Genomic DNA, 23,559 nt, shown 5'->3' on the forward strand with positions numbered 1-23,559 from the left:
GTCGTCGGCAACATGGCTCGCCCCACCTCCGGTATCACCGCTATCTTCACTAGTCACATCCAATCGAAGGGATTTCTGGAGAATGTCCTGATATGCATCTCTTAGTGCGGGGGATGGAAACATAACCCCGGGTCGACAGATGACATGCCATGCGACATGTGGAGACGACGAACTCGTGGATCTTAAAACCGGCACTTCTGCCGTTCTCCGAGAGGGTGGGATTTCTAGAGAGACAGTCGACGAAGGCTGTTTTGACTTTGACTTCAGACTTTCCAAACGAGCACTGGCAACAATGGCCTCGTCCGGCGATACCAAGATCGATGCGATGACCAAGCAACAAGGAGGCGGCGTCCCTTCAGAAGCAATGGAGGAGAAGACTGGACAAATTGTTGATCTTGCGGATGGCTATACCCCTGAAGAGGAAAAGGAAGTTCTCCGCAAGATCGACCTGGCCATCCTGCCAATGGTGAGTAACTAGTTTTAGCAACCATGACTGATGAACAACTCGACTGATTTGCTTGTCTAGATGTGCTTCGTCTTTTTTCTGCAATACTTGGACAAGCAAAGTCTTAGTTACGCCAGTGTAAGCTGCCTATGTTCTGGAACCATCAGATGTTGCCCCAACTTCAAGCTGCTAACCACAAGATGATAGGTGTTCGGCCTCATCACCGACCTGAACCTGACTAGCACGCAATACTCGTGGTGTTCATCTATCTTCTACGTCGGTAAGTACATCTGCGATGCTCCCCGAGCTATCCAGTTTCTAACCATCGCGGAACAGGTCAGCTGGTATCGGAATATCCTTTCATCTACTTGATGAGCAGATTCCACCTTACCAAGTTTGTCGGAGTCACCGTGTAAGTCTATCCCTTCCTGCAATCTCTTTATACAGCTGCTGACATCCCCTTTCGCAGCGTCATCTGGGGCATTATCTGCATGTGTCTCGCGGCCCCGCACAACTACGCCGGCTTTGCTGCCGTTCGATTCCTACTTGGCTTCGCCGAAGGGGCCGTCTCTCCCGCCTTCATCACAATCACAAGTATCTGGTACCGAAGCAACGAACATGCCCTCCGAACAGCGTAAGATCTCCCAAAGCCGACGTACATACCGTGTTATTGATAATGGATAGGCTTTGGATCACCATGAACGGCGTCGCTCAGATCTGTGGTTCCCTCCTGATGTACGGCATCGCCAAGAACACCCACGCCCTCGCCCCGTGGAGAGTGTTGTTCCTCGTCTGTGGTGCAATTACCTCTTTCGCCGGAGTTCTCTTCTACCTCTTCATGCCGAATGGCCCCAAGGATGCGTGGTTCTTGAACGAGCGCCAGAAACAAGTCCTGTCTATGCGCATGGCCAAGGACCGTGAAGGTGGCGACAAGACCTCCTTTTCTATGACGCAGCTCAAGGAGGCTGTATTTGATATCAGAACCTGGTTTGTGTTCTGGTTCGGTGTTCTGGTCACCATGCAGTCTCCGGTCCTCACGGTTCGTCTCATCTATATCTCAAAATTGCGATAACAGCTGACCGTGGATGCTCCAGTTCGCTTCACTTGTTATCAACAGCATTGGCTACGACAAGTACCAGACCATGCTATACACTGCTCCATCTGGTATGTCGTCGGATTACATTGACTAAGATTCGTATCTAATATCGTTTTATAGGCGCCGTTCAAATCGGGATGCTGTGGATTGGTGTCTGCGGCTGCATGCTCTTCCCCAAGCAACGAAGTCTGGTGGCTCTCGTCCTCATCCTGCCGCCCCTCATTGGCAACGTACTTCTTATGAAACTGTCCACCAATGCCGGATGGGGTATGATTGCTGCATCTTGGATCGTAAGTCAAACATTCTCGACGCTGTGTCCTGACATCTTACTGACCTTGTATGCTCAGGCATCGTGCATTACCGCCGTATGGTCGATCCTTCTCTCCCTTACGGCATCAAACGTGAAGGGAAACACAAAACGCGCCATCGTCAACGCAATGTTCTTCGTTGGGTACTGCGCAGGATGCATCGGCGCACCTCAGCTTTGGACCAAGAAGCCGCGCTATTTCAACGGCGTTGTCACAGCTATCGTCACGTGGTGCTTGCTGTTTGTCGAGATTGTCGTGTACAGATGGCTCTGTGCAAAGGACAACAAGAAGAGAGATGCTGCTCAATCTGATGGCCAGAATATCCAGAGCCAGGATGAGGTCGTCTTGGATGCAGGTGGTGCTCCTGAGAGTGACTTGACAGATAAACAGGACAAACTCTTCAGATACAGTATCTAAGTGCGCGATGGCATAAGGGAACTAAGTAGACACAGAGGTAATCTGGCAAGAATGATTTTGGGTACTCCGCTGTTTCATGGCTCTTTAGTAAAGCAAATGTTTAATCCCTATTCAATGGTTGATCATTGTTCAATGATCACAAAGGCCCATGAAGCACTCTTCTTTACAACACCATTAGGTAAACGTTAAACATGGGTTTCATGTGACTGGATTCCACAACAAACTAGAGAACATATATACATTTAAACAAATAGAATTATGAATGGTGAAAATGTTACCCGATCTTGTAGAACTCGCGATCCTTTGTTGTTGTCACGGAAACCACGACTGGCGTGGTGTGTAGGTCACTCTAGATATTCTTCCGCGCATGTCTGCTGTACTCTCTGCAAAGCTTCGGACCGACCTGTGTCTGCAATCAGCGATATGGCAAACCATTTAGCAGACTTGTGGCGACTTACCTTGTATAGTATGATAGGGATAGGGATGAACAGAATCGGCAAAAATCCCAGAAGCGAACTCGCCCATGCAGCCCCCAATTTGGTATACATTTCGTTTGCGAACAACGGGAACCCCGCACCAAAGACGCTTCTGAAAAAATCATTGCCCGCAAGGGCTGAAGCTGCAACATTCGGATAGGCGTCTGGCAAGTAGTTTACGACCGAGTTGAACAATAAGAACGACCCGATACTGAACCACGCGGAGCCGATGATGGGCATAATCCAGTGGACATCTGGTCTTGATGACCAACCGAACCAAAAGGGGCAGATGCAACCGCCGATGAGACCAGGGGCTCCAAGGGTGCCAGAATACGTTCTGAGACCTCAATGATTGCGGAGGTTCAGTTTTATGATATCAAGAATTGACACTTGAGGTGGCAGAATGGGATATGAAGGAGAACTTCTACGCAGCCGTCAATGTCACTGTCCCGTATCATATGAGCCACGACGATGCATATATGTTTGTCAGATAACAGCTAGAGGCGTTGGATGCCTCAGATGGGCTGTTAATTCCTAGCAACATATCCGTGTCAAACTAGAACTACTCAACCTTGCTATGTTGGCTCACTTGAGGACAAAAGCAATAACCCAGCCGGACTTTTACCCTCAATTGGTGAGATGCGCTGTCTCCATGTAAGTGCTGCATCCGCTCTGCAGAAGATCCAGATATTTGCTACAACTAAGCGCCGCCAAGCTACGTTGTTGCCAACATACGATAAACCTCAGAAATCCCGCTTCCTGGGATGGCATTATCTGAAGGCCTCCTGTACCTCGTTTGAATCCCCTCAGTTGTGTCAGAAAACAGTTGCAGCGCGTGCAGGTATCATCATGTCCAGCTCAATTAGTGAGGTCGAGGCACAACCCGTCCAGCCAACCGCGGCATCTACGGCAGACGTCCCATCAACATCAGCCGACATCGAAGTTGACAACGAAGTAAGAGTGATTAGGGTTCGTATCTTGAAGTAGTATAATAATCTGCCGTGACTGATGCGTTTCTTATGAACAGAACGATGCCTCGACCATGGATGATCGCATGTGAGTCCAGTCCGAATCCTGAAACCGTCAATTACAGGTTCGGTCTAAGCAGGACTAATGGGAATTTGGACCAGGTCTTTCTATACTGCCTCTCTGTCTTCATCAATGGTGGATTATCCGACTGAAAATGGTCTAACTTATCACGCGTTTCGAGCTGGCTGTGAGTAGCATTAGCTGATCCGTGTCGTCCCCATTGTGAGCGACATATCTGGTAACGACATACACAGCCTATAATTTTCCAAATGACGAGGTAAAGTTTTCACAATATCAGCTTCTTAAAGCTAGAGTCACTGATTGCAATATTCTTTATAGAGAGAATCCGATAGACTCGGAACAGCGCATACCGTGATGGTCAAGACCATTGGCAACACGCTCTTCCTTGCACCATTCGACGAAATTAAGACGCATCGCATACTAGACATAGGCACCGGGACCGGTAGTTGGATGCTTCTATGTGACCCCAATGCTCGTGAACGAGACTGATAATGTCATTGTAGGGGCAACCGAGATGGGAGATTTCTTCCCTAATGCCGAGGTAACCGGAATTGATTTGAGTCCCATTCAGCCGTCTTGGGTACCTCCAAACGTCAATTTCGAGGTCGACGACGTCGAAAGCCCCTAGGTAGGGAACAAGAAGTACACCTTCATCTTCAGCCGTTACATGGCTGGCTCTATCGCGGACTGGCAACTGTACATCAGCCGAATTTTTAAGTGAGCGGTCCCTTAACCATCTGCACTTGAAAGATGAATAGTAACAATGAGACTATTTAGGAACCTGACGTCTGGCGGCTGGGCGGAGTTCCAAGACTGGAGTCTGATGCTAGACCCAGACGATGGGTCCCTCAACAGTACCCAGACACACCGATGAGCCACCCTATTCATGGAAGCCTGCGCAAATCTTGGACGAGACGGAGCTCCTGGATCAAGTTTGAATGCATGGGTGAGAGACCTCGGCTTTCAAAACGTCGAGCATCGACACTACAAGATTCCCATCGGGCCTTGGGCAAAGGATCCTTCGCTCAAGGACATTGGCATGGGCAACCTTATCCAGATGCTCGAAGGGCTTGACGCATTTACCCTGAAGCTATTTTTCACCGCACTGGATTGGACTAGGGAGGAGGCGCTTGTGTTGCTCTCGCAGGTCCGCCAGGAGATGAAGGCCTGCAAGACTCACGTCTACCTGCACTTGTGAGTCTCACTGAAATACCCCCCTTGCCTGTTGCACTTGAGAAGAAAAGATTGGTTCTGACAAGTTTTACAGTCATGTTGTCTACGAGTAGAAGCTTGAGCAACGGGAATGAAAAGGGGCCGCTCAGTGTTCGTTATGGTAACAGCTGCTACTAAGAATAGAGTGCTTTAGTTCCTCTGTCCTCTGTTGTATTCAAGAACCCGACATTTCGTTCAGTTGCCAGCTATCCTGATGCAATGAATAATTTTGCCAACATCACAACTTGTCGGCAGCGCCCACCGCGTCTAATTCCGCCTCCCGACTTCTTGGGATGTTGCTTAGCCCCTCTGTGTAAGTCCTACTAAGGCAAGCGACGTTGCTCAAGCCAAAACGCAACAGGATGGACGTCATCCTGCAGCAACATAGTAGCGGCGAGATCATTGGCTTGGAAATCGGGTAAGATCTCTATGTTTTTCCAAAAGAAATGGCATTTCCCGCTAAACCCTGGAGACCAGGAAACCGAGATGGCTAAATTAGGGCGGGTTTCTCTTCTTGGCATCTCTCACCCCGCAAAGTGACAGCGTCGCATTTGACGATTTAAGGAAGCGGACGTCAACCCGCCGAGAAGTTCCTGCAGATGGCTGACACTCTCCTCCCGCACCAATGATTCCGAAGTAATCCATAAAGGCCAAAGGAGATGCCTCAAGAATATTCCAGTATATGTAGCTGAAAGAGTCCCGTGATAATCGATCAGATTCCCAAAGTCTGAACCAAGCTCTCAATTCCCCGGGCTGCCTCTGCCAGTGCTTCTTCGACGATGGTGCCGACTCGTCTTCTGCTGCTCTCAGCAGCCCTACTCCTCCTCACCTCGGCCGCAACCATCAAAAAATGCCGCGAGGAAACCTTCCAGAACCCAGTCCTCTACGAAGACTACCCTGACAACGACATCTCCGTCGGCCCAGACGGCGCCTTCTACTTCTCCGCCTCAAACTTCCATTACAGCCCCGGCGCCCCGATCCTCCGCTCCTTCGACCTCGTCAACTGGGAGCCCGTCGGGCACTCCATTCCCCGTCTCAATTTCGGCGACGGTTACGACCTCCCACCCGGCGGGCCCCGTGCCTACCGAGGTGGTACCTGGGCCTCGACGCTGCGGTACCGCGAGAGTGATGGGCTATGGTACTGGATTGGGTGCACCAACTTCTGGATCACCTGGGTCTTTACTGCTTCGTCCGTGGAGGGGCCTTGGTATAACCGCGCCAACTTTGGTGGTGGGAATTGCATGTATGACAACGGGTTGCTGATCGACGATGATGATACGATGTATGTGGTCTACGGCAACGGGAAAATCAGCGTTTCGCAGCTCGCTGCCGATGGTCTTAGTGTTGTGAAGACGCAGCAGGTTCTGCAGGCATCGGATGTCAATACCGAGACGGTGGAGGGTAACAGGATGTACAAAATCAACGGAACGTACTATATCCTCAATGACCAGCCCGGATCCACGACCTACATCTGGAAGTCGAGCAGTCCGTGGGGTCCTTACGAAGCGAAGATCCTGGGCCAAAACATTGCGCCGCCGCTAGAGGGAGGGAACTCACCCCATCAGGGAAGTCTCATTGAGACCGCGCAAGGAGACTGGTACTTCATGTCATTCACATGGGCGTATCCCGCGGGCCGCATGCCTGTGCTGGCACCCATTGTCTGGGGCGCGGATGGCTTCCCCGAGATCGTGAAAGGAAGCAACGGTGGTTGGGGCTCCTCCTACCCTCTACCTCTTCCATCTCAGCCCTTGTACAATTGGACGCGGACCTACACGTTTGAAAGCGAACTCGGTCCCACCTGGGAATGGAATCACAACCCCGACGTCGCGAGCTTCGAGGTCAACAACGGCGTGATCCTGCGCACCGCCAGCGTCACTGAAGACATTTACTCTGCGAGAAACACCCTCACCCACCGAATCCACGGAGAATTCCCCAAGGGAACCGTCGAAATCGACTTTAGCAACATGGCCGACGGCGACAGGTTCGGGCTGGCGGCGTTCCGCGACCAAACTGCGTACATCGGTATCCATCGCAACGGCAGCGAGTACACCCTCAAAGCAATCCAGGGTATCATCATCGACGCGGAGTCAGGTAATCCCGTTGACCCAGGCAAGGAGGTAGCCTCAGCCCCGGTGAGGAGCGGCGCTACCAAGGTATGGTTCCGGGCTGAACTGGATGCGCGGCCGACGGGGACTAGGGATGCCGACTTTTTCTACAGTTTCGATGGTGTTGAGTTTACTAAGCTTGGTGATGCGTATAAACTGAACTCTGGGTGGGAGTTCTTCATTGCGTATCGCTTTGGTATTTTCAACTTTGCTACTAAGCAGTTGGGAGGCTCGATCAAGGTGAACTCGTTCACTGCTGCTTGAGACGGCAGTCAAGACTCTCATGCATGTGTGCTCCATTCGAATGTATATCTTTACCAGAGTACATAGCTAGTTGCAACTATTTAGGAGTCTCATATTCCGTTCTTGGGTATCAGAATCTAGATGAGAACGACTCTCATTCGTCTAGCCATCCATCAAAATTCTCACTTACCAATGTATCTCGACTAGGCCAATACGAGAGATTGGAACCTCCAAGCACGGCAACTGCTGAGCAAATTCAAGAGCCCTTACTATAGTAAGGCGTGAAGCCCTCATCTTTTCGCTCGCGAAATCAAGGGCTCATCCAGGCCTGATCTCAACTTCGACGGTATCTCACCGAACCCCCGGAACCTTCGGCATCCTCACCGACTCAGGTGAGCGCAACGCCCTGCCATCCCGAGAAGAAAGTGGGGTGAAAACGATCAACACAAAGAAGCCCCCGAAACGGAAATCTTCTAGAAAACCTGAACGAAAGACGTCATCGCATCCCATCCCCCTCTCTCGCCGACTCCTCCGGCCCTGATTCGCCAGACCGTGAACACCCTTCAAGACTGCCACACTGGATCGACCCGTTGAAGAACATTCAGGTCCATGTATCGATACCTAGCACGTTCTGCCCAGGGACAAGCCCTGAGACCCTGGGTCTACACATTTGAGACTACATCAAGCAAAAAGAAAAACAAGGCTCTAAGATGCGAAAGGGACGTTTTACGTGTGAGTGGACTTTCATGCCGTAAGAATGAACAAGTTCCTTACCGTCCCACTCCCGTCCCTCGAGTCGAGAGTCCGCATATGTGTGTGTGTGTCCAAGTCACCGAGTGTCCCGAGCTCCTCACATCAAAATCAGGCTGAGCCACGAACATTGAAAAATCAAACACGACAAATCCACCGGACAAGTTCCGCTGACCGCGTTCCCCACCCCGTTCTGGACATGAAGGAGCGGTCGGCGTTTAAATGGGCAACCAAGGGCGGGGCCGGGTATGCAAAGGACGTTGGTTGAGTAAAGAGCTCCAACGTCACCGCCGTTGGTTGCTGGTCCCTTTACCCAAGGATTGTATGTATCTGAGGGACCGCGCGAGCCCACACCCAGGCACTGTTTCACACCACACACTCCATCCAATGCCGATGCTGCTCTCTCCAGATCAAAATTTTCCGGGACCTCCTCCCACCTTCACCTTGATTATATCCGAATTAGGCATAACAAAGAGAGGATCACAGATCATCTGACTACCCATCCTTTAAACCGCCTGTATTATCCCAGTCTGGTTTGGCTTGCCCCCGTGCCCCCATGGGGGCGGACGGGTGTGCAAGGCGGCCGGAATGGAGGTTCTTGGCAATTTGAAAAGTTCAACGCTTCTCTAACGGGGGACCCAGAAAAACAACTCCATTAAGAAGAGAGAAAATACTGCAGTAAAAATCTCCTCCCGAAAAAGGGGGGAAATGGAGGCACGGAGGAGTACTAAGGGTAGTTCCTGTCCACTTTGTACAGTCCAGTACAGTGTCGATTGTTTGGCTGGGCGCAAACTTCACAATGGGCTTTTGTTGATCAGACGAAAGCTGGAGGATTGGCTTTTGGTCGGATGTACCTCGGCGACGTGGTGTTTCAACAATACTCTACGCTTGGACGGCAAGGCTCGGCGAATTTGGGATAGGTAACTGCGAATGGCCTCAACGGTTTGTATTTTGAGGATGGGAATCTGTTTGGTGCTTAACTGACTGCAGCTGTTTTGCGAAATACATCACAATAGCAAATGACGACAGGTGGTTGTTGTAACTGAAAATTTGAATTTAAGCACTGGGGGTATCATTCCTATGTACATGACCGCCTTCGTTTCTCTCTCTTTTTTTTGTTGGTATCCTTGCCCGATGCGCCATAATCCATAGGCGCCTCCTGGCAAAATGCTGCCAATGGGTTGCTCCTAATTCACTGTTTCCAAGTGTGACAGGAAACCCATACGGATGCACATTGTTGCCAAGTGTATGTTGTCGATACTTTTAATTTTTCGACCCGAAGATGCTGGAAAGCTCAAAAACATTTCGGCCTTTGACCGTCGCAGATATCCTCGAGCTCAATTGTGTAGAGAGCTTAGAAAGCAGGCTCCTCGTTGGTAGGGGGCCCGGCGTAGTTCTTCTTGCCCCAGGCAAAGTACCATCCACCGGAAATGAGGCAGGCGGCGACGAAGACGGCGGGCGCGTAGTTGATGGTCGTGGGGGTGACGGGAACGAAGGTGGGCATGCAGAACAAGGGCATGGCAAGAGCAGACCAGGCTGTCAAAGAGTTAGCTTTGGACCTAATGATGAAATTTGTTTGGGAAAGTGTACTTACCGAGAGATATGACGTTGGCGGCGACACCAAACTTGCCGAGGTTGAAGGGGCTGCCGACAAGGTGGGTGCGGCCGTTGAAGAGACTGATACCGATGGGAATGGCGTACGAGGCAGTCAAGCAAATGACACCAACACCGGAAAAGGCGTTGAAAGCAGCGCTGGAGCCGAAGTAGATGACACCGAGAATGATCTGGACAACCATGCTGAGCATCATGGCGTTCAGGGGAACGTCCAGCTTGGGGTGGACCTCTTTCCACCAGCGGGAGCCAGGGATGGCACCATCACGAGCGAAGGCCCAGGTGCAACGAGAGGCGGCAGTGGTGCAGCCGATACCGCAAAGAATGGCCAGGACAATGAGAGGAAAGAGGAGTCCGAAGGCACCGCCGGATGTTCCCATGGCGTCCTTGACGATGGCGGGGACGGGCTGACCGGAAGCCAGGTTGATCAAATAGGTGATGTCGGGGAGCACGAAGACGAGAGGGATAAGGAACAGGAGACCGGCCAGGGTGTTGAGGCAGACGGTGAGGACGAGTGCCTTAGGGACCTGAGTAGCGGGCTTCTTGACCTCCTCGCACATGGAGATAACCATGCCAGTGGACGAAGTGGCGTATCCGGCGTGAAGGAGACCGACGCAGAAAGACCATCCATCGGGCCATCCGGAGTTGGCCTCGAAGTGGGTGAAGACGTATTTGGCATCATGACGGCCGTTCTTGGCGACGACGAGGACGGAGATGATTATGGCGAAGACACCAGCGAATGTCCAGAAAATAGCCGCGGACTAAGTCACGAAAAGTTTAGTATGCTTTCATTTCACAACTATACAACACCGGGCACGCGGGAGCAGAAGCATTCTTACATCAAGGATGGGCAGCCACCTATTGCCGAGCGAGGACACAATGTTGCAAATGAAGGTCAAACCCAGGAAGATGAGGAAAACCTGGTACGGCTCGCCAGCAAGGACGCCGACACCAGGTTCCGACTCGAAAACGTTGACGCATGCGACGATGAACAGAGCAGTTCCAAAGTTCACGGCCAGAGTAATGGTAATGTTTCCCACCACGTACAACCAGCCGCAAATCCAGCTGGCCACGCGGCGGTACTTGGGAGAGGACAGCATGAAGGCTTGGTAGTAGACACCTATCAGAGAGAAGTCGTCAGCATAAAGTCCGGATTTGGCGAATTTCGGAGCCGGCCGGCCGTCGCAACGGCAAACATGACGGAGAAGAAAAGCTGGTAAGTACCTCCGGCAGTAGGGTAGACACTGGTGATTTCACCGAGCGAGGCAGCGACACAGATGATGATCAAAGACACGCCGAGCCATCCCCAGATAATGTTCACAGGACCACCGCCAGCCAAGGGGTAGATCATGGTAGTGGCAAGACCGTAGGGGATAGCAGCGAGGACGAAGGACATGAAGGCAACCTGCAGCGTTGAGCGATTACGCTCGAGCTCGGGCTTGTAACCCAGAGACTCGAGCATGTTATCGGCACCGCCATCGTCGGAACGGGAGGGTCGGGTAGTGTAGCCATCCTTGATATCGCCCTTGTTGAAGCCGAGATCGTGCTCGCGAGCACCGGGGTCTTGCGAGAGCACATGCGCCATGATGAAAGCCCGTTTTGTTGTTTGACTATACTATCTGTCGAGTAGCAAGTCAAAATCGGGCTCCGAGGCGACGAGAGGGAGGACCGGAAAGGAGAGAAAGGTTAAAAAAGTGAGACGACTCTTCCAATTGACATGAGGGACAGTGAAGGCCTTATGTGATTTGGAAAGCCAAGAGGAAGGGAAGTTTATTTGGGGGAGGATCGGCCGTGTGTAACTGGAATTGAAGTATTCCAGAGCCGAGGAGATGGGAAGACGAAGAGTTTAAAAGGAAGGAGGAAAAGAAAAAGAGGCAAAAACCGGCAAGGGTCGAAAAAATAGACAAACGAGACAAATCAGACAGACAGGCTGCCGGAGAAAGATTGACAGACAGAACAGCCGGCAGGGAAGGTCTCGATTGAGTTGAGGCAGTCCTTACTCCTCACTGTACAACTTCCATTCAGTGCCGTCCCGTACTGGGCTATCAGTCGGTTCCTCTCTCACTCCTTGGTGTCGCGTTCGCCGGGATGGGTGAATGACGTCCATCTCATTGGACATGGACGTAGGCTGCGGGACCAAACTCCCAAAGAGTTGTAGTGTGCCTTCGACACCCCCATGCCCATGCCCATGTCCTTTGCCCCCCTCTCAGCCCCTTGTCCGTCCGTATGTAGTCGCATGTCTCGTCCTATCAGTGCTGTCCCTGTACCTATCTATCCATAGGATACAGGCGCCGTGTGCACTGCTGGGCGCGGGCGGGCTCGCACAATGTCGATGAAGGGTTTCTTAGCGTAGGTTCCCTCAACTTGTGTCTGTTTATCTCTCGCGGCCTCTTTGGTCTGACTCGGGGTCCCCGGTGGATTCGACCGGTGCCACAGCAATCTTGTTGCCCACACTCTGACCTCCCAAGACTTGCCGGGCAGTCAGCGCGGGTAGCATGGGCGCTCTCTCTCGCTTACGGACGACGTCCTGCGGCACAGTGAAGGGCAACGCAACGCCGTGCAAGGCAAGGCCGAGAAGATAGAGCTGAGGTGCCTGGCATGTGGCCAGCGTCAGCCGTATCGAAGCATTCAAGCATCGCATCGCTCGCAACAGCCGTATCTGGTGTGGTGCCAAGACCCAGGCCGAAGAAGTGAGCCTGTAAGAGCGCGTGTAGAGCCAGACGGTGTCGGCTCTGGGCCTGGTTGCGGTAATTTGTCCCGCGCTATCGACCGCAGGTCTAAAGCATATTGAGCCCATCGTTGGAACACCCGACCCAAGGTAAATGGGATTTATCGGCGGTACTTTGGGCTCTAGCCTGTCAGCCTGTCTTGCATTTGCATTTGCATTTCCTCTGCCCTGTATCCCTAATCATCAGCCGATTGGGCTGCGGCCCTTTGGACATTGGTCCGCGCCCCTTAGGACTTTGCTGCGCGCCTGTGTGTCGCACGACTTGGATTAGGCCTGAGAGTCCTATGGAGAGTGGCGGCGGGATGGCGAGACATTGAGACTTTGCAAATCCTTTTCCCGCACTACAGTGCCGCGGTTCGACAAGTGGTCAAGGTTTGGCTGTCCGCTAGCTGGCGCTAGGAACCCATGGAGGCATTATTCTTCGTGTGTTCTTCGCGGCTTCTTGCGCATGTGTGTTGTCCCGCACGGGTGGGTTGGGGGCGATGTACGAATAATCAAGCCATCCGTACTTGTTGGAAATGTGTAGGTACTTTGAGAATTGAGACCTTGTCAACACTCTCTTCCAGGTTTCTCCTCAAAAACTCTCCTCTTTTCCCCTCCCCCGTCGGCGCCGAAAGCGAAAGGGATGACCCCGAGGAGCCGTGAAGCCGCGAGGCGTCGGATGAGGCTCCAACGTTCCACGTTGTTACGCTTTGTGGTTGCGGCTTGCGCTCCACGTCTAATAATCCTCGTCGTGTCGAGGGGAAACAATCAGGGACCGAGTGCCTAGAGGCAGCGGCAGCGGCAGCACAAAAAAATCGTCAACCTCTGAGACAGCAAAGAAATGATCCATTTCTCCATCAGTCCTCATCCTCGACCTGCTCAATGCACATAATGCGTAATGACGTAGTGCTGTGGTCCCAGTTGCCCGACTAGCGCCGCATGCTCTCCACGCAAATGCAGACCGTTGGTTCGCTCGGTGCGAGTCGTGGAGTCTCTCAATCTTCCGTCTTGCCGTCTTGATCCCGACGACGGTGGAGGACGACACGGTTGGCGGTCGCAAAGCGAGCGAGTGAGCGTTTGAAAAGTGAGCCAAGTGGACGCGCTTGGATGGAGAGAGAATGGAGAGAAATGGAGGAAAATGGAGGAGACTGGAGCAGATGGGGGGAGAGACAGGGGCTCCCCCCGTTCTGCACAGGGAATCCCAAGGCTGTCTCTGCGCGCCAACACAGGGTCGGGGGGCACACCTTGAATAACTCCCTGATACAACCAAGCCCACTAGGATCGTGAGGCCTGCAAGCTCCCGTGGGAAGTGGTTCTGAAGTGGCTCTGAGGAGGCCCTGAATAGGTGCTGATGTCACAGATGGTACTCCAGTGATGATCCGCCCACCTACCGCACCAAGTTAGAGCCAAGCTGAGTCGTACGTAAGAGTATCTCTGCGCCGGCTTAACGCGGGTGAGATACTTGTCGGTGACAATCGTCGGTGGCTGTCAGTCTACCATTCATGTCTGTCGTCGGGATGTGAGGAAAGCGTTCGATTCCTTGATGGGAAAGACAGACGAGTCGTCAAGCCAAGAAATTTCTCCCTCAGCACCTATCGAGCCGGCTCAGCGCCAAACCCGGCTATTTGGTGGAGGGAAGCCAGGTCAGTCCGGGGGATGACACCCGATCGCAGCACGCGCGACAAGGACGTCGACGTTTGTCCCGCCATGCTGGGTCGTCCACTTGCGCTGAAGCCTGAAGGCTCGCTGATGGCGCAATTGGTACCCTTAGACCCTGGAGACCCTGTCCACTGCCAGGCTGAACAGGAGGGGCACACTCACGATACGTATATACGTATCGAATCCGGGGAAAGGCTGAGATGGCATGATGGAACAAATCGATAGCCTTGCATCATGATCAGCTCAATGGCTTTCCAATGAGGCCCAGCGAGGGCAGCAAAATGCGCAACGCCTCGCTTTTGATGGAAGCGGGTGTGGCGCGCGCGATGACGGTCGCTGGTGAAGTGGGGATGGCGAGAGCGAGATTTAACACACCGAGTGCAGACCGACAAATTGCTTGGCGGAGTCCCGAAAGAAAGCGTATGAATCGGGCAAAGTAAAAGGTTCGATTGCCTTTCCGGAGAGCCCGATACAACCACCACTAGAAGCCATTTAGACGAAGTGACGTTGAATTTGAGACCTCGTATGCAGAATAAGGATACCAGCGTACAGGTAGGTGTACCTGGTCAGTGACTTTGGTAAGGGTGATCGAACGCCCGCAGACACGCGCGCAGGGTCTCGAGAACGGTTCCTCCTCATCCTTCGCTCCCGTACGTCAAAACATTTAGGTGCCGCTGAGCCGCAGCTGGAAACGAATTAGCGAGGGCATCACATGGCGGTGACCAACAGCATCCATGAACCAACATTTGCCCTGGAAGAGATCTGCGTCTAGATTCTCCGTTGCAGTGCAGTGCAACAGTATGTAGATAGCCATGCGAGAGCCGAGAGGGCAAGGCAAGGTACATGGGGGAGTCGGGAGTGGTCCAGGACGGGAGGACGTCTAATAGGGAACCCCGCTGTAGGTCTTCAAGTGAGGAAGGTTGTTTAGAGGCGCCAAGACCACGGCAGCTGTTGATGAGAGCGGAATGCGACGTGGAGTTGAAGACCAAGAGAAACACGTTCGCTGGCGTATTTTGACATGAAGTTGAGTGGAGTGAACCTCGCGTCTGTACCTTACGGAGACATCCACCGCGGGCCTGAGAAATGCGGCAAGATGTCGTCGGATCGGAAGCACGTGGTTGCGTCCAGATGGAGTGGGCGGGAAGGTGCATCTCAAGAAGGGGGACATCGCACCTTCCTTTCCTTCCACCTGCAATATCTTAGAGAACAAATGGAAGGTGCGCAGGTTCCGTCGTCGCACCTGCCTCACATCGTGGCTTCCTCAAGGCTGACAGTGACCAGACCCACCCGTGCCTTCCTCCACCGACGCCTTGGATCCTCTCCAGCCTTGCGGCAACCGCATCTCTCTGACGCCTCCATCTTTCCTGGGCCATCGCCAAAGTCTCCCATTTTCCATTGACGAAGATCCTTACTCCTTGCTCTAGACATGGCCATGTTAGCTCGACTGCAGGATGCGAACTACGGCTGCATCAATCTTTGATTCTTGAATCCCTTGCCATCGACCGGGACCAAGGCACATCTCCTATGTATGTACGGATAAGCTATACTCTATGCCGGCTACACCACTCGTGCGATTAATTCACGGAGTAATGTCACCCAGCGAGACGAGAAAACGCTGACAGCCGGGGAAGCTCACATGGCTATGTACGGAGTAGACGAAGCAACCAACATCTCATCGGAACAGATCCTTGATACAGCGTGCTGGACGGCACAAGGGCATCGATACACCATGGGCTAAGGTACTGATAGGCAGAGAAACATCAGTTCCGACTCTACCAACTCCGTACCCTGTTAGCGAGGTACTTGCAAGAACGAAGGCGGCCGACAAGCAGGCCGCCCTGACAGGAGTGACGACGACGTTTAGCCCTGAACACATCTCCAACTACCGACTTCTAGCCCTCGGGAATAGCGATCCTACGCAGATCACGCGACGTCTTCCCAAATCCAGGAAACTCAGCCGGTATAGACTGAGCGAGACCAATGGCTATCCCGGCATTCACAGCCACGGGGCGGCCTACACGCCGGGAAACCGATTTGATAACGCCACAAGTGTCTCCTGACCAAGATGTCAACTTGTCGCAGACCGCGCCAGCGCGCCTCGAAGATAGGACTATAGCCGCCAAACACCACCCGCCTCGGTAAGGCATACGGCGTAGCTTACCATTCAGACTAGGGACTCGGGGAAAGACATCCTGCTCATCCGCGCAATGTACGACTATCCGAACTGATACGTTACGGGGACTTTGCTGACCGTGGCCATCAAGAAGCCCACTCGATGTAGGGGCGGAAAGGGGCCTCCTCCATCACTGCGTGGGGGACCTACCGAAACCCCAGACTGCTGTGGTTGCTTATCTCAAGGCTCAAGGATGGAATTGTGGACGCCGAGGAATCCCCTTGAACCCCTTGTCGCTCCTGGTTGCCTGGGTCGCCGTTCGAAAACAGCAATCGCCTATCGCCCAAGATAAGACGCAGTTAGCTTTACGAAACAAGTCTGCGGCCAGACCTTCGGAAACAATCCAAAGATACGACACCATTTGGAGGTTGACACTCGCAAGCCGTACTCTTATCTGGGCGGCATGCGCATCCGTCGAGCACCTTGATCGGAGACGATACTGCTTCCACCGCTCACGTGGTCGGTGTCTGCGAAAAGCATCCGACGTCCAATTTCTGGACCGATCGCGATGGGCAGCAAACGGCACAGCTGTGATCTTACGAGGCAAGATACGCTCAGATGCGCTGCGCATGGCCAGCTGTTGCTTACAGCTCCTAGGAACCCATATGGTCTGGTGTAGTTGACGATTACGAGAGGGAATTGGGACGCGCAGCAGTAGGATGATACGACGCAAGACAAGGCATTGCGGAGCAGAGCAAGTCCGCACGTGAAGAAGACCAGGTCGTCCAAGAGGCTCGAATCCACAAAGTTGCGTACTGCGTACTTGCAACGGCCGGCAACGATTGGCCAAGAACCGGACCACCAGTAACCAACAACTGTCGGGTCTCAACAATTGCTCTGCCGCTCTGACAGACATATCTCTTTGGCTTGATGTCTTCGTCAGTCCCAGTATTGAGTGCAAAATACCGCGTTTCACCTCGGTACATTGCACCTCTGGACCAGTGGACAGTGGACTACAGCGCTAGGCAGCGCTGCGCAGTGCGCACATGCCTGCAGCATCCATCGCCCCTGTATTTTGAGGACCTTGGGTCGCTTGGGTCCCCCGTTGCCCCCCGAAGCTAAGGCTGCAGCAGCGCAATCTTCATGAAATGATGGTGCGTTCCAACAATTTCAGCGAGTGTAACATCTGCGTGGAGACGAGTCGACAGCAGCTGGGAAGACCGGTCGGAGGACGTCCGGAATGGGGCAAACATCAATCCAGGCCCGGATCCACAGTCGGGGATGAATCGGGCGAGAAAGTGGCCTGTGCACGGAGAAAAACCGTCCCTGGTTGGTCCACGGCACATTGTCGGTGACGGCCCCACCGGTGCAGAGTTCTCACAGGTCCCTCGTATCCGAAGAACCCACTCTGAGCCGTTTCTGCCCCATCTACTGGTCCGTTCCGTTGCACTAACAATTTCTGCAGACGGAACTCAATTCTCGAGGTACGTACCCAAAAAAGACGCATCGGCGGAGTTCACCGAATTCGTCAAATCGCAACAAAAAAAATCATCGGACAATGGATATCAATATCACCACGACATGCAAAAAGACAATCTTGAAAGGGACGAGACTCGAACTCGCGCGGGTTGCCCCACCAGGAAACAGATGTTAAGCTGACCTTAACCTGGCGCCATAACCAACTCGGCCACCCTTCCAATACTGAGAAGATCTCTGGAAGTTGAGTGATGACCCGGAATTAGGGCTCATATTCTAAGCTTCTATACCTGTGCCAGCCCGATTGCCAAGCAACAGATGCCAGTGATCCTCAACTGCGTGTGATGAAGGCACTCTGGAGAACCACGCCTCTAGGTCCCAAGGTACGAACTGTGTCCTGTAGCACAGATCTCGGGGACGGGATGTTAGAACTTGATCGTCCATCTCCATACTCGACCGCATATCCGGGGAGGGTCTAGTACGATACTTGGAGTAGACTGCATTCAAGCAAGCTCTCATCTCAGCCATAGCAAGATTACAAAGCGCACATTGCGCAAGTTAGCGATTCACCCCTTGACCAAGAACCTCTAACTCGACGTGGATGAAGTATCCAAGCTTACTGCCGCCCGATGCAAGTCCGTGGGCCAAACCCAAAGGCAAGAAATGAACGTTGTCGATCAGTGTTGTCTTCTGAATCCAACCATCTCTCAGGAACGAATTGGCATACGTCCGGGAACGTACTCTCATCCAGGCGATGCATGCTAAAGGAGTTAAACGCCACGATCGAATTCTTGGGGATGAAATATCCATCAATAAAGGCGCTCTGTTTTGACGCGTAACGTGGAAGCGACATCGTTCCTAGGGCAAATAAACGCAAGCCCTCATGAACAACAGCGCTCAGATAGGGCAGTTTGTGAAGAGGCCGATCATTCTCTGCTTCGACAAGCTCGTTGTGAAGTTTTTGGACTCTTCCCTCGTGTTTGGGCCGAGAGAGTTCCCAAATGAGCCAACACAAGGTATCACCTATAGTTTCGATCCCAGCGCCAATGTGGTCGAGGCATTCAGCTTCTGCCAGGGGCCTGCTTACATGGCTCGATTCTGAAAGCTTTCGTGCCAAGGTGAAGTCGGAGTAGTCTCCGGTTCCCAACGAGCTCTGCACAAACCTTCGCAAAAAGTTGCTTCCTTGTTCCAGGTCGACCAGCTTCGAGAACACGGCCTCCCAGAGTGGTGATAGTAGGGGCAGATAATGGTGCAACAAGGTTACTGCGAGACTCGTTAGTGTTAAGAACGCATCCCGGAGAGTTTCTTGACTCTAAAGCGCGTTCGATGAGAATCTACGTTCTCCGGTTTTGGCATAAGGATAGCAGCTTGACCATCTGCTGGTCACCAGCGTCGAATAGTGAATCTGTTCTGCGAGGATGAAACAACATCCCAGTCACACAATCGAGAGCGTATGCATGCAGGTAAAACTAATATTTCAGCGCACACAGTCAGAAACCACATTCATGCGGGTGACCTCGGGTATCTCACGTAGATGTCTGCCGTATCTGGAACCGCACACACCGCCCCAAAGGCTCCTGCCCGCTCGTCTATCATCTCGATGATCTGAGGTCGCAGAACCGATGAGTTGGAGTACCGGCCAGCGAGATGGCGCCGTATAGTGCTATGCTATCATTGGTTACGTTAGCCATAGAGCACGGAACTTACATTTGGAAGAGAGTGTCATAGGTACGGTATTTGAGTCGAGGGCTGTGAACTGGTTGCTGCAGATGTCAGATCCATGATCACAACAGGCGTCAAAAACAAACCCGTGGCAAGGCACTTACATGTGACCGTCTTGCTGAACGAGAGAGTATAGCTCCATTTTTAGAAGTCCTTACTTCCCGAGCCGTAGATTTGCTTTGCTGCTATGTAGCTTGCGAACGAAACCTCGTTGCACGCGATTTGAACGACGGGTCCAAATCGAAGATGTAGGTTATCAAACCGTTCTCTTTTCTGACCGAACAGTTCACGATATTTGACAAATAGGCTTGTGAGCTTCAAGTGCCAAGGGCCAGGGATCTTAGCTGTCGCCTTGAGACGGAGGGTTCGTATCCAATGTACAAAAGAAACCTGCATTGATCGGGCAATTGGCATTAATCGCAACTTGTAGTGCCGAGGAACATTTGCGGAGAAGCCCGGAGCAAGACCAGTCCGTTTTAGGCAATTTTTCCACCGAGGCTCGTCGCATCCTTTTGCTGCGGCCGCGTGACCATCATGTACTGGTCGAAAGGAGCAGATTTTCCGCGTGCATGACGATAATGACGGATTCCAACGTTTCTCATATTTTCGGCTTGCTAGCTGAATAATGGCAGTCATGCTAGTGGCTTCTAATCGATACACTGACGAGCCTGCCTTCGTCGCCGAAGTCTATCGCATACCATGCCCGGTCGGTAAAATTCTGGCCGTCGATCGGGGGCAGCATAATCTTCTACATTTGCGTCCTTGCATTTCACTACCTACTCTGCAGCGAAGGACTAATATTGGGACATGGCCTATGAGATTTTGGTGGTAAGACTTCCCGATTGACACATTTCGATGTTTGAATCCGAGGCCCCCTTCATGGAGGTAGAATGAGGCCTGCATCAAATAAGTATTCTTGCACGCTATCTGAAAACCATATGAAATATGAATCTTGTTTGCAATCTTAAGATCGTCTTGCTCCAGCGAACCAAGCAGAGAGGTACATGCAGCCATGTTAGAGAGTGCCACTGCAACCAAAATTTCCCTCCCCCCTGCCGGCATCTGGCAGTGCACTGAACGAGATAAACAAGACTTACAGCGTCGGAGGGATCAACTCTTTGCCAGTGTACCTAGTCTCTGGGCAAGGTTCCCGAGTTCGCGTAAGATGCACCCCGCCCGGGATGTCTTTGTCCTTGAGACTAACTGCAGGTCAAGGATTCCGATGGGCGCGAGCTGATTGACTTCATCTGTGGATTCAGCGCCAGCAACCTTGGGCAATGTCATCCGAGGCTTCTTGAAGCGCAAGTCAACTCAGCCAAGAAAAGTCAGAAAACGATCTTCATCTATGCCGCTGATCATTCTGTGCTAACTTGTACCCAGTAACACTCGCCAATATTGCTGGCCAAGCAGAAGGATGGCCTCGTTTGGCCAAACGGTTGTATGATAAGTTTGGCTATGACAAAGTGTTGGCCATGACGTCGGGCTCTGAAGCTACAGATACGGCTTGCAAGTTGGCGCGTGGATGGGGAGTCGACATCAAGAAAATCGACCCTAGGAAGATTCTTGTCCTCGGAACGTCAGACAACTACCACGGTACGCTTTCTGGAGTGTGGCCTCTCATGGAGCCGGAGGCCGGCTGGGAAGGTAAGCCGCCACATCAAGCTTATCTTGATAAATGTTAAAATAGTAAAATGAAACCCAGAATTCGCGACATTCGGCAAAAGTATGACCAACATCAACCCTCAAACAGGAAAGGTTCTTCGCTACCTTCATGTCGAAGACTATGCAGAGATATTTGAGCAGATGCATGAGCGTATCGCTGCCATCATCATGGAGCCACTTCATGGACTTGCCAGGCGAGTTATCTTCCCAATGCCGCATCTAACATTGCGACACAATCGAACAATTTACTAACCCTTCCAAGGACCATGGAGGAAGAGATCGACTTTTGCATTGGCGTCTGGAAGCTATGCAAGCAGTACAATATTCTCTTCATCGCAGACGAAGTCCGGATGGGATCCTGCAAGACTGGCAGGTTCTTGAGTTCTGACTGGATGGGACCCGAGCACAAACCAGATATGGTGACCATGGGCAAGTCTATCTCCGGAGGTGTCTTGCCAACCTCATTCCTGCTTGGCCCCGATGAAGTCATGAAAAAAATGAAGCCATACCACTCAGTTAGCACGTTCTCAATGTCTTCGATGGCCGTCACAGGTGTGACCACCGCATTGGATATCTACGAGGAGGAGAACCTACAGCAGCGGGCCCGAGTCATCCATGCCAAATGGAGCACGCAAACATCGACATGGAATTTCCCCTGGCTGCGATACTGTCCAGCTTTCGGCGCGGACTTGATTATCTTGCTGGACACAGAGTACGAAAGTAAATCGGCGAACATTACTCCCCGCCGGTTCTCATTGCTGTGCGCTAGCAAGGGTCTACTTGTCTTTCCTGGCCCTGATGGCCGCATTCGTTTGGGAGTCGCCTTGACTATTCCCGAAGAAGATCTCTTCCAAGGCTTCAAGATTTCAAAAAAAAAAAAAGCGTTAGAAGAGTTGCCACGGTACGGCGAGATTGAAGGTTCTGAAGAAACCATGGGTGCTTTCTGATCTCCGTGCACCACTTTAGGAAGGAACTTGAAACTTTGATGCATTTGATTTCTGTATTACGAGGAAGAAGCGCAGAGTATGTCTTACCTCGACCATCATTGGTGACGAAGCTATCGCCACATACGTACACCAAAGCGAAAGCCTATTCTGACAAGATTTGTAGTGTAATAAAAAACGCCCGAAATGTTCACTTTGGTTGAAGGCTCATCTGGCCTGCGACCTCGAGGTTTTCAAGATATGGACACCCGAAGAACCCGAGAATCAGGAACCAGGCATGCAGAAACATGCTTCTAGCAGCCGAATAGTAGAGAGTCAACGTTTAGTTTCTGATTCAACGGCCCTTTGCACAGCTGAGGTCCCTTCAGAGACTCACAACGATGATCTTCTGACTGGAGATCCAACCGGTGACCTGTGGCTCGTAACCGGCCACACGGGTGATCGTGGGTTTCCGGGGTTCAATCTTCCTGGCAGTCAAGATGTCAACAATGGCGATCATCACTTTGAGACCCTTTTCATGGACGAAAACGCCATTGAGAGTGCGGAGTTGTACGGAGAGTAGGCTCCAAACGACGCACTACTCTCTGCCTTCGACGACATAGAAGTCGATACGCAGCTCCTGGACTCTCTAGACATGAACAACGTAATGGACTCCGTCTTGGATGATCTTGCAGTGAATACAAGCTTGCTCTCTTGTAATCCAATGACTGGGAATCGCCGAGATTTCATGCACGACTCTACATCAATGACTCACTGTCCGATGCCTTGGCCGCCGGACATGCTTGCATCACCCGAGAAACGTGAACAGCCCTGACATTGGGTATAGTCGGAGGATATGTTGTTGATGCTGGGATCTTGTGGGTGCATTTTCATGTTGCAATTGCCTTCGGAGTTCTCCTCTTACTCGAGATATCATTCTTACCGGAAACATTCTACCCACGAAAATCTATATCAGACAGTGTCTTACTGGACCAAGAGTGAAACATCGTCAAAACAACGAAGAATTTGAGGCTCTGGGTAAGTCTTTTTGCACCGTGGCTGTTTCAAAATCCTCACGATTTTGCAGGGAGTACGGCAGCTTCAAGTAGGGTCAAAGAGGCTGATGTTTATGACGGCCATCCACTTCATGAAGCTTGTGGCCCAGCCTCGATTTTTGTGTGCAGTCATTCCTTACATATTCTTCCAGTATTGGTGGTAAAATACACTGCCAAAATCAGGTGACAATGTTACGAGAGTCCTTTATCTAGCGGGATCTGTCCAGGGTCGTCTGTTTTCTCACAATGGGGCCAGTGGCATATGCCCAATTCAGCAGCCAAACTCAGGGTTTGCTTTGGCTTGGCCTCATCCTAGGCACTGGTACTATCGAAATGGTGTGTTCTAGTCGGATTCTTGACAAACTCGCGTCCCAGCTCGCCAGAAGCAAGAATGATATAATTGCACCCGCGATGTATCTATGGCTTGCATATCCCGCGGCACTACTCGGGGCGGGAGGATGCGTCTTGTGGGGTATTTTGATTGATCGCAGTTGGCATTTCATGATAGGAGAGGTCGCTTTGTTCA

General features: G+C 52.0%; 12 protein-coding genes across 12 annotated transcripts; 6 read left to right on the forward strand and 6 right to left on the reverse strand.

Annotated features, from left to right (window-relative positions):
• Positions 1–292: 292 nt before the first annotated feature.
• Positions 293–2,266, forward strand: CPAR01_06903 (major facilitator superfamily transporter; the record flags this gene model as incomplete). The annotated part of the gene is made up of 9 exons (XM_060491174.1): positions 293–466; positions 527–583; positions 653–725; positions 782–857; positions 915–1,079; positions 1,130–1,484; positions 1,540–1,609; positions 1,662–1,831; positions 1,889–2,266. 9 exons carry the CDS (start codon positions 293–295, stop codon positions 2,264–2,266), a joined length of 1,518 nt encoding a protein of 505 aa, XP_060350048.1.
• Positions 2,267–2,610: 344 nt separating this feature from the next.
• Positions 2,611–2,982, reverse strand: CPAR01_06904 (benomyl/methotrexate resistance protein; the record flags this gene model as incomplete). Its single annotated transcript, XM_060491175.1, has 1 exon — positions 2,611–2,982. One exon carries the CDS (start codon positions 2,980–2,982, stop codon positions 2,611–2,613), a length of 372 nt encoding a protein of 123 aa, XP_060350049.1.
• A 609-nt stretch (positions 2,983–3,591) lies between these two features.
• Positions 3,592–4,420, forward strand: CPAR01_06905 (methyltransferase domain-containing protein; the record flags this gene model as incomplete). Its single annotated transcript, XM_060491176.1, has 3 exons — positions 3,592–3,696; positions 4,111–4,234; positions 4,296–4,420. 3 exons carry the CDS (start codon positions 3,592–3,594, stop codon positions 4,418–4,420), a joined length of 354 nt encoding a protein of 117 aa, XP_060350050.1.
• Positions 4,421–4,678: 258 nt separating this feature from the next.
• Positions 4,679–5,078, forward strand: CPAR01_06906 (methyltransferase domain-containing protein; the record flags this gene model as incomplete). The annotated part of the gene is made up of 2 exons (XM_060491177.1): positions 4,679–4,986; positions 5,060–5,078. The coding sequence occupies 2 exons, from the start codon at positions 4,679–4,681 to the stop codon at positions 5,076–5,078; spliced, it is 327 nt and encodes a 108-aa protein (XP_060350051.1).
• Positions 5,079–5,783: 705 nt separating this feature from the next.
• CPAR01_06907 (glycosyl hydrolase family 43 protein) lies at positions 5,784–7,373 on the forward strand (the record flags this gene model as incomplete). Its single annotated transcript, XM_060491178.1, has 1 exon — positions 5,784–7,373. The coding sequence occupies one exon, from the start codon at positions 5,784–5,786 to the stop codon at positions 7,371–7,373; it is 1,590 nt and encodes a 529-aa protein (XP_060350052.1).
• Positions 7,374–9,456: 2,083 nt separating this feature from the next.
• Positions 9,457–11,298, reverse strand: CPAR01_06908 (amino acid permease; the record flags this gene model as incomplete). Its single annotated transcript, XM_060491179.1, has 4 exons — positions 9,457–9,638; positions 9,697–10,474; positions 10,553–10,833; positions 10,938–11,298. The coding sequence occupies 4 exons, from the start codon at positions 11,296–11,298 to the stop codon at positions 9,457–9,459; spliced, it is 1,602 nt and encodes a 533-aa protein (XP_060350053.1).
• A 789-nt stretch (positions 11,299–12,087) lies between these two features.
• CPAR01_06909 (uncharacterized protein) lies at positions 12,088–12,510 on the reverse strand (the record flags this gene model as incomplete). The annotated part of the gene is made up of 1 exon (XM_060491180.1): positions 12,088–12,510. The coding sequence occupies one exon, from the start codon at positions 12,508–12,510 to the stop codon at positions 12,088–12,090; it is 423 nt and encodes a 140-aa protein (XP_060350054.1).
• A 4,135-nt stretch (positions 12,511–16,645) lies between these two features.
• On the reverse strand, positions 16,646–16,975 carry CPAR01_06910 (uncharacterized protein; the record flags this gene model as incomplete). The annotated part of the gene is made up of 1 exon (XM_060491181.1): positions 16,646–16,975. A coding segment is annotated over one exon (330 nt), but the record flags the coding sequence as incomplete, so codon positions are not given.
• A 972-nt stretch (positions 16,976–17,947) lies between these two features.
• CPAR01_06911 (uncharacterized protein) lies at positions 17,948–18,199 on the reverse strand (the record flags this gene model as incomplete). Its single annotated transcript, XM_060491182.1, has 1 exon — positions 17,948–18,199. One exon carries the CDS (start codon positions 18,197–18,199, stop codon positions 17,948–17,950), a length of 252 nt encoding a protein of 83 aa, XP_060350056.1.
• A 533-nt stretch (positions 18,200–18,732) lies between these two features.
• On the reverse strand, positions 18,733–19,535 carry CPAR01_06912 (uncharacterized protein; the record flags this gene model as incomplete). The annotated part of the gene is made up of 4 exons (XM_060491183.1): positions 18,733–19,005; positions 19,235–19,334; positions 19,379–19,420; positions 19,498–19,535. 4 exons carry the CDS (start codon positions 19,533–19,535, stop codon positions 18,733–18,735), a joined length of 453 nt encoding a protein of 150 aa, XP_060350057.1.
• A 1,330-nt stretch (positions 19,536–20,865) lies between these two features.
• On the forward strand, positions 20,866–21,307 carry CPAR01_06913 (uncharacterized protein; the record flags this gene model as incomplete). The annotated part of the gene is made up of 2 exons (XM_060491184.1): positions 20,866–21,037; positions 21,096–21,307. The coding sequence occupies 2 exons, from the start codon at positions 20,866–20,868 to the stop codon at positions 21,305–21,307; spliced, it is 384 nt and encodes a 127-aa protein (XP_060350058.1).
• Positions 21,308–21,321: 14 nt separating this feature from the next.
• CPAR01_06914 (uncharacterized protein) lies at positions 21,322–22,002 on the forward strand (the record flags this gene model as incomplete). Its single annotated transcript, XM_060491185.1, has 1 exon — positions 21,322–22,002. The coding sequence occupies one exon, from the start codon at positions 21,322–21,324 to the stop codon at positions 22,000–22,002; it is 681 nt and encodes a 226-aa protein (XP_060350059.1).
• Between the last annotated feature and the right edge of the window lie 1,557 nt (positions 22,003–23,559).

This window comes from Colletotrichum paranaense (assembly GCF_030867605.1).
Source record: "Colletotrichum paranaense strain IMI 384185 chromosome Unknown Scaffold_5.1, whole genome shotgun sequence".
NCBI classification, from domain to species: Eukaryota; Fungi; Ascomycota; class Sordariomycetes; order Glomerellales; family Glomerellaceae; genus Colletotrichum; species Colletotrichum paranaense.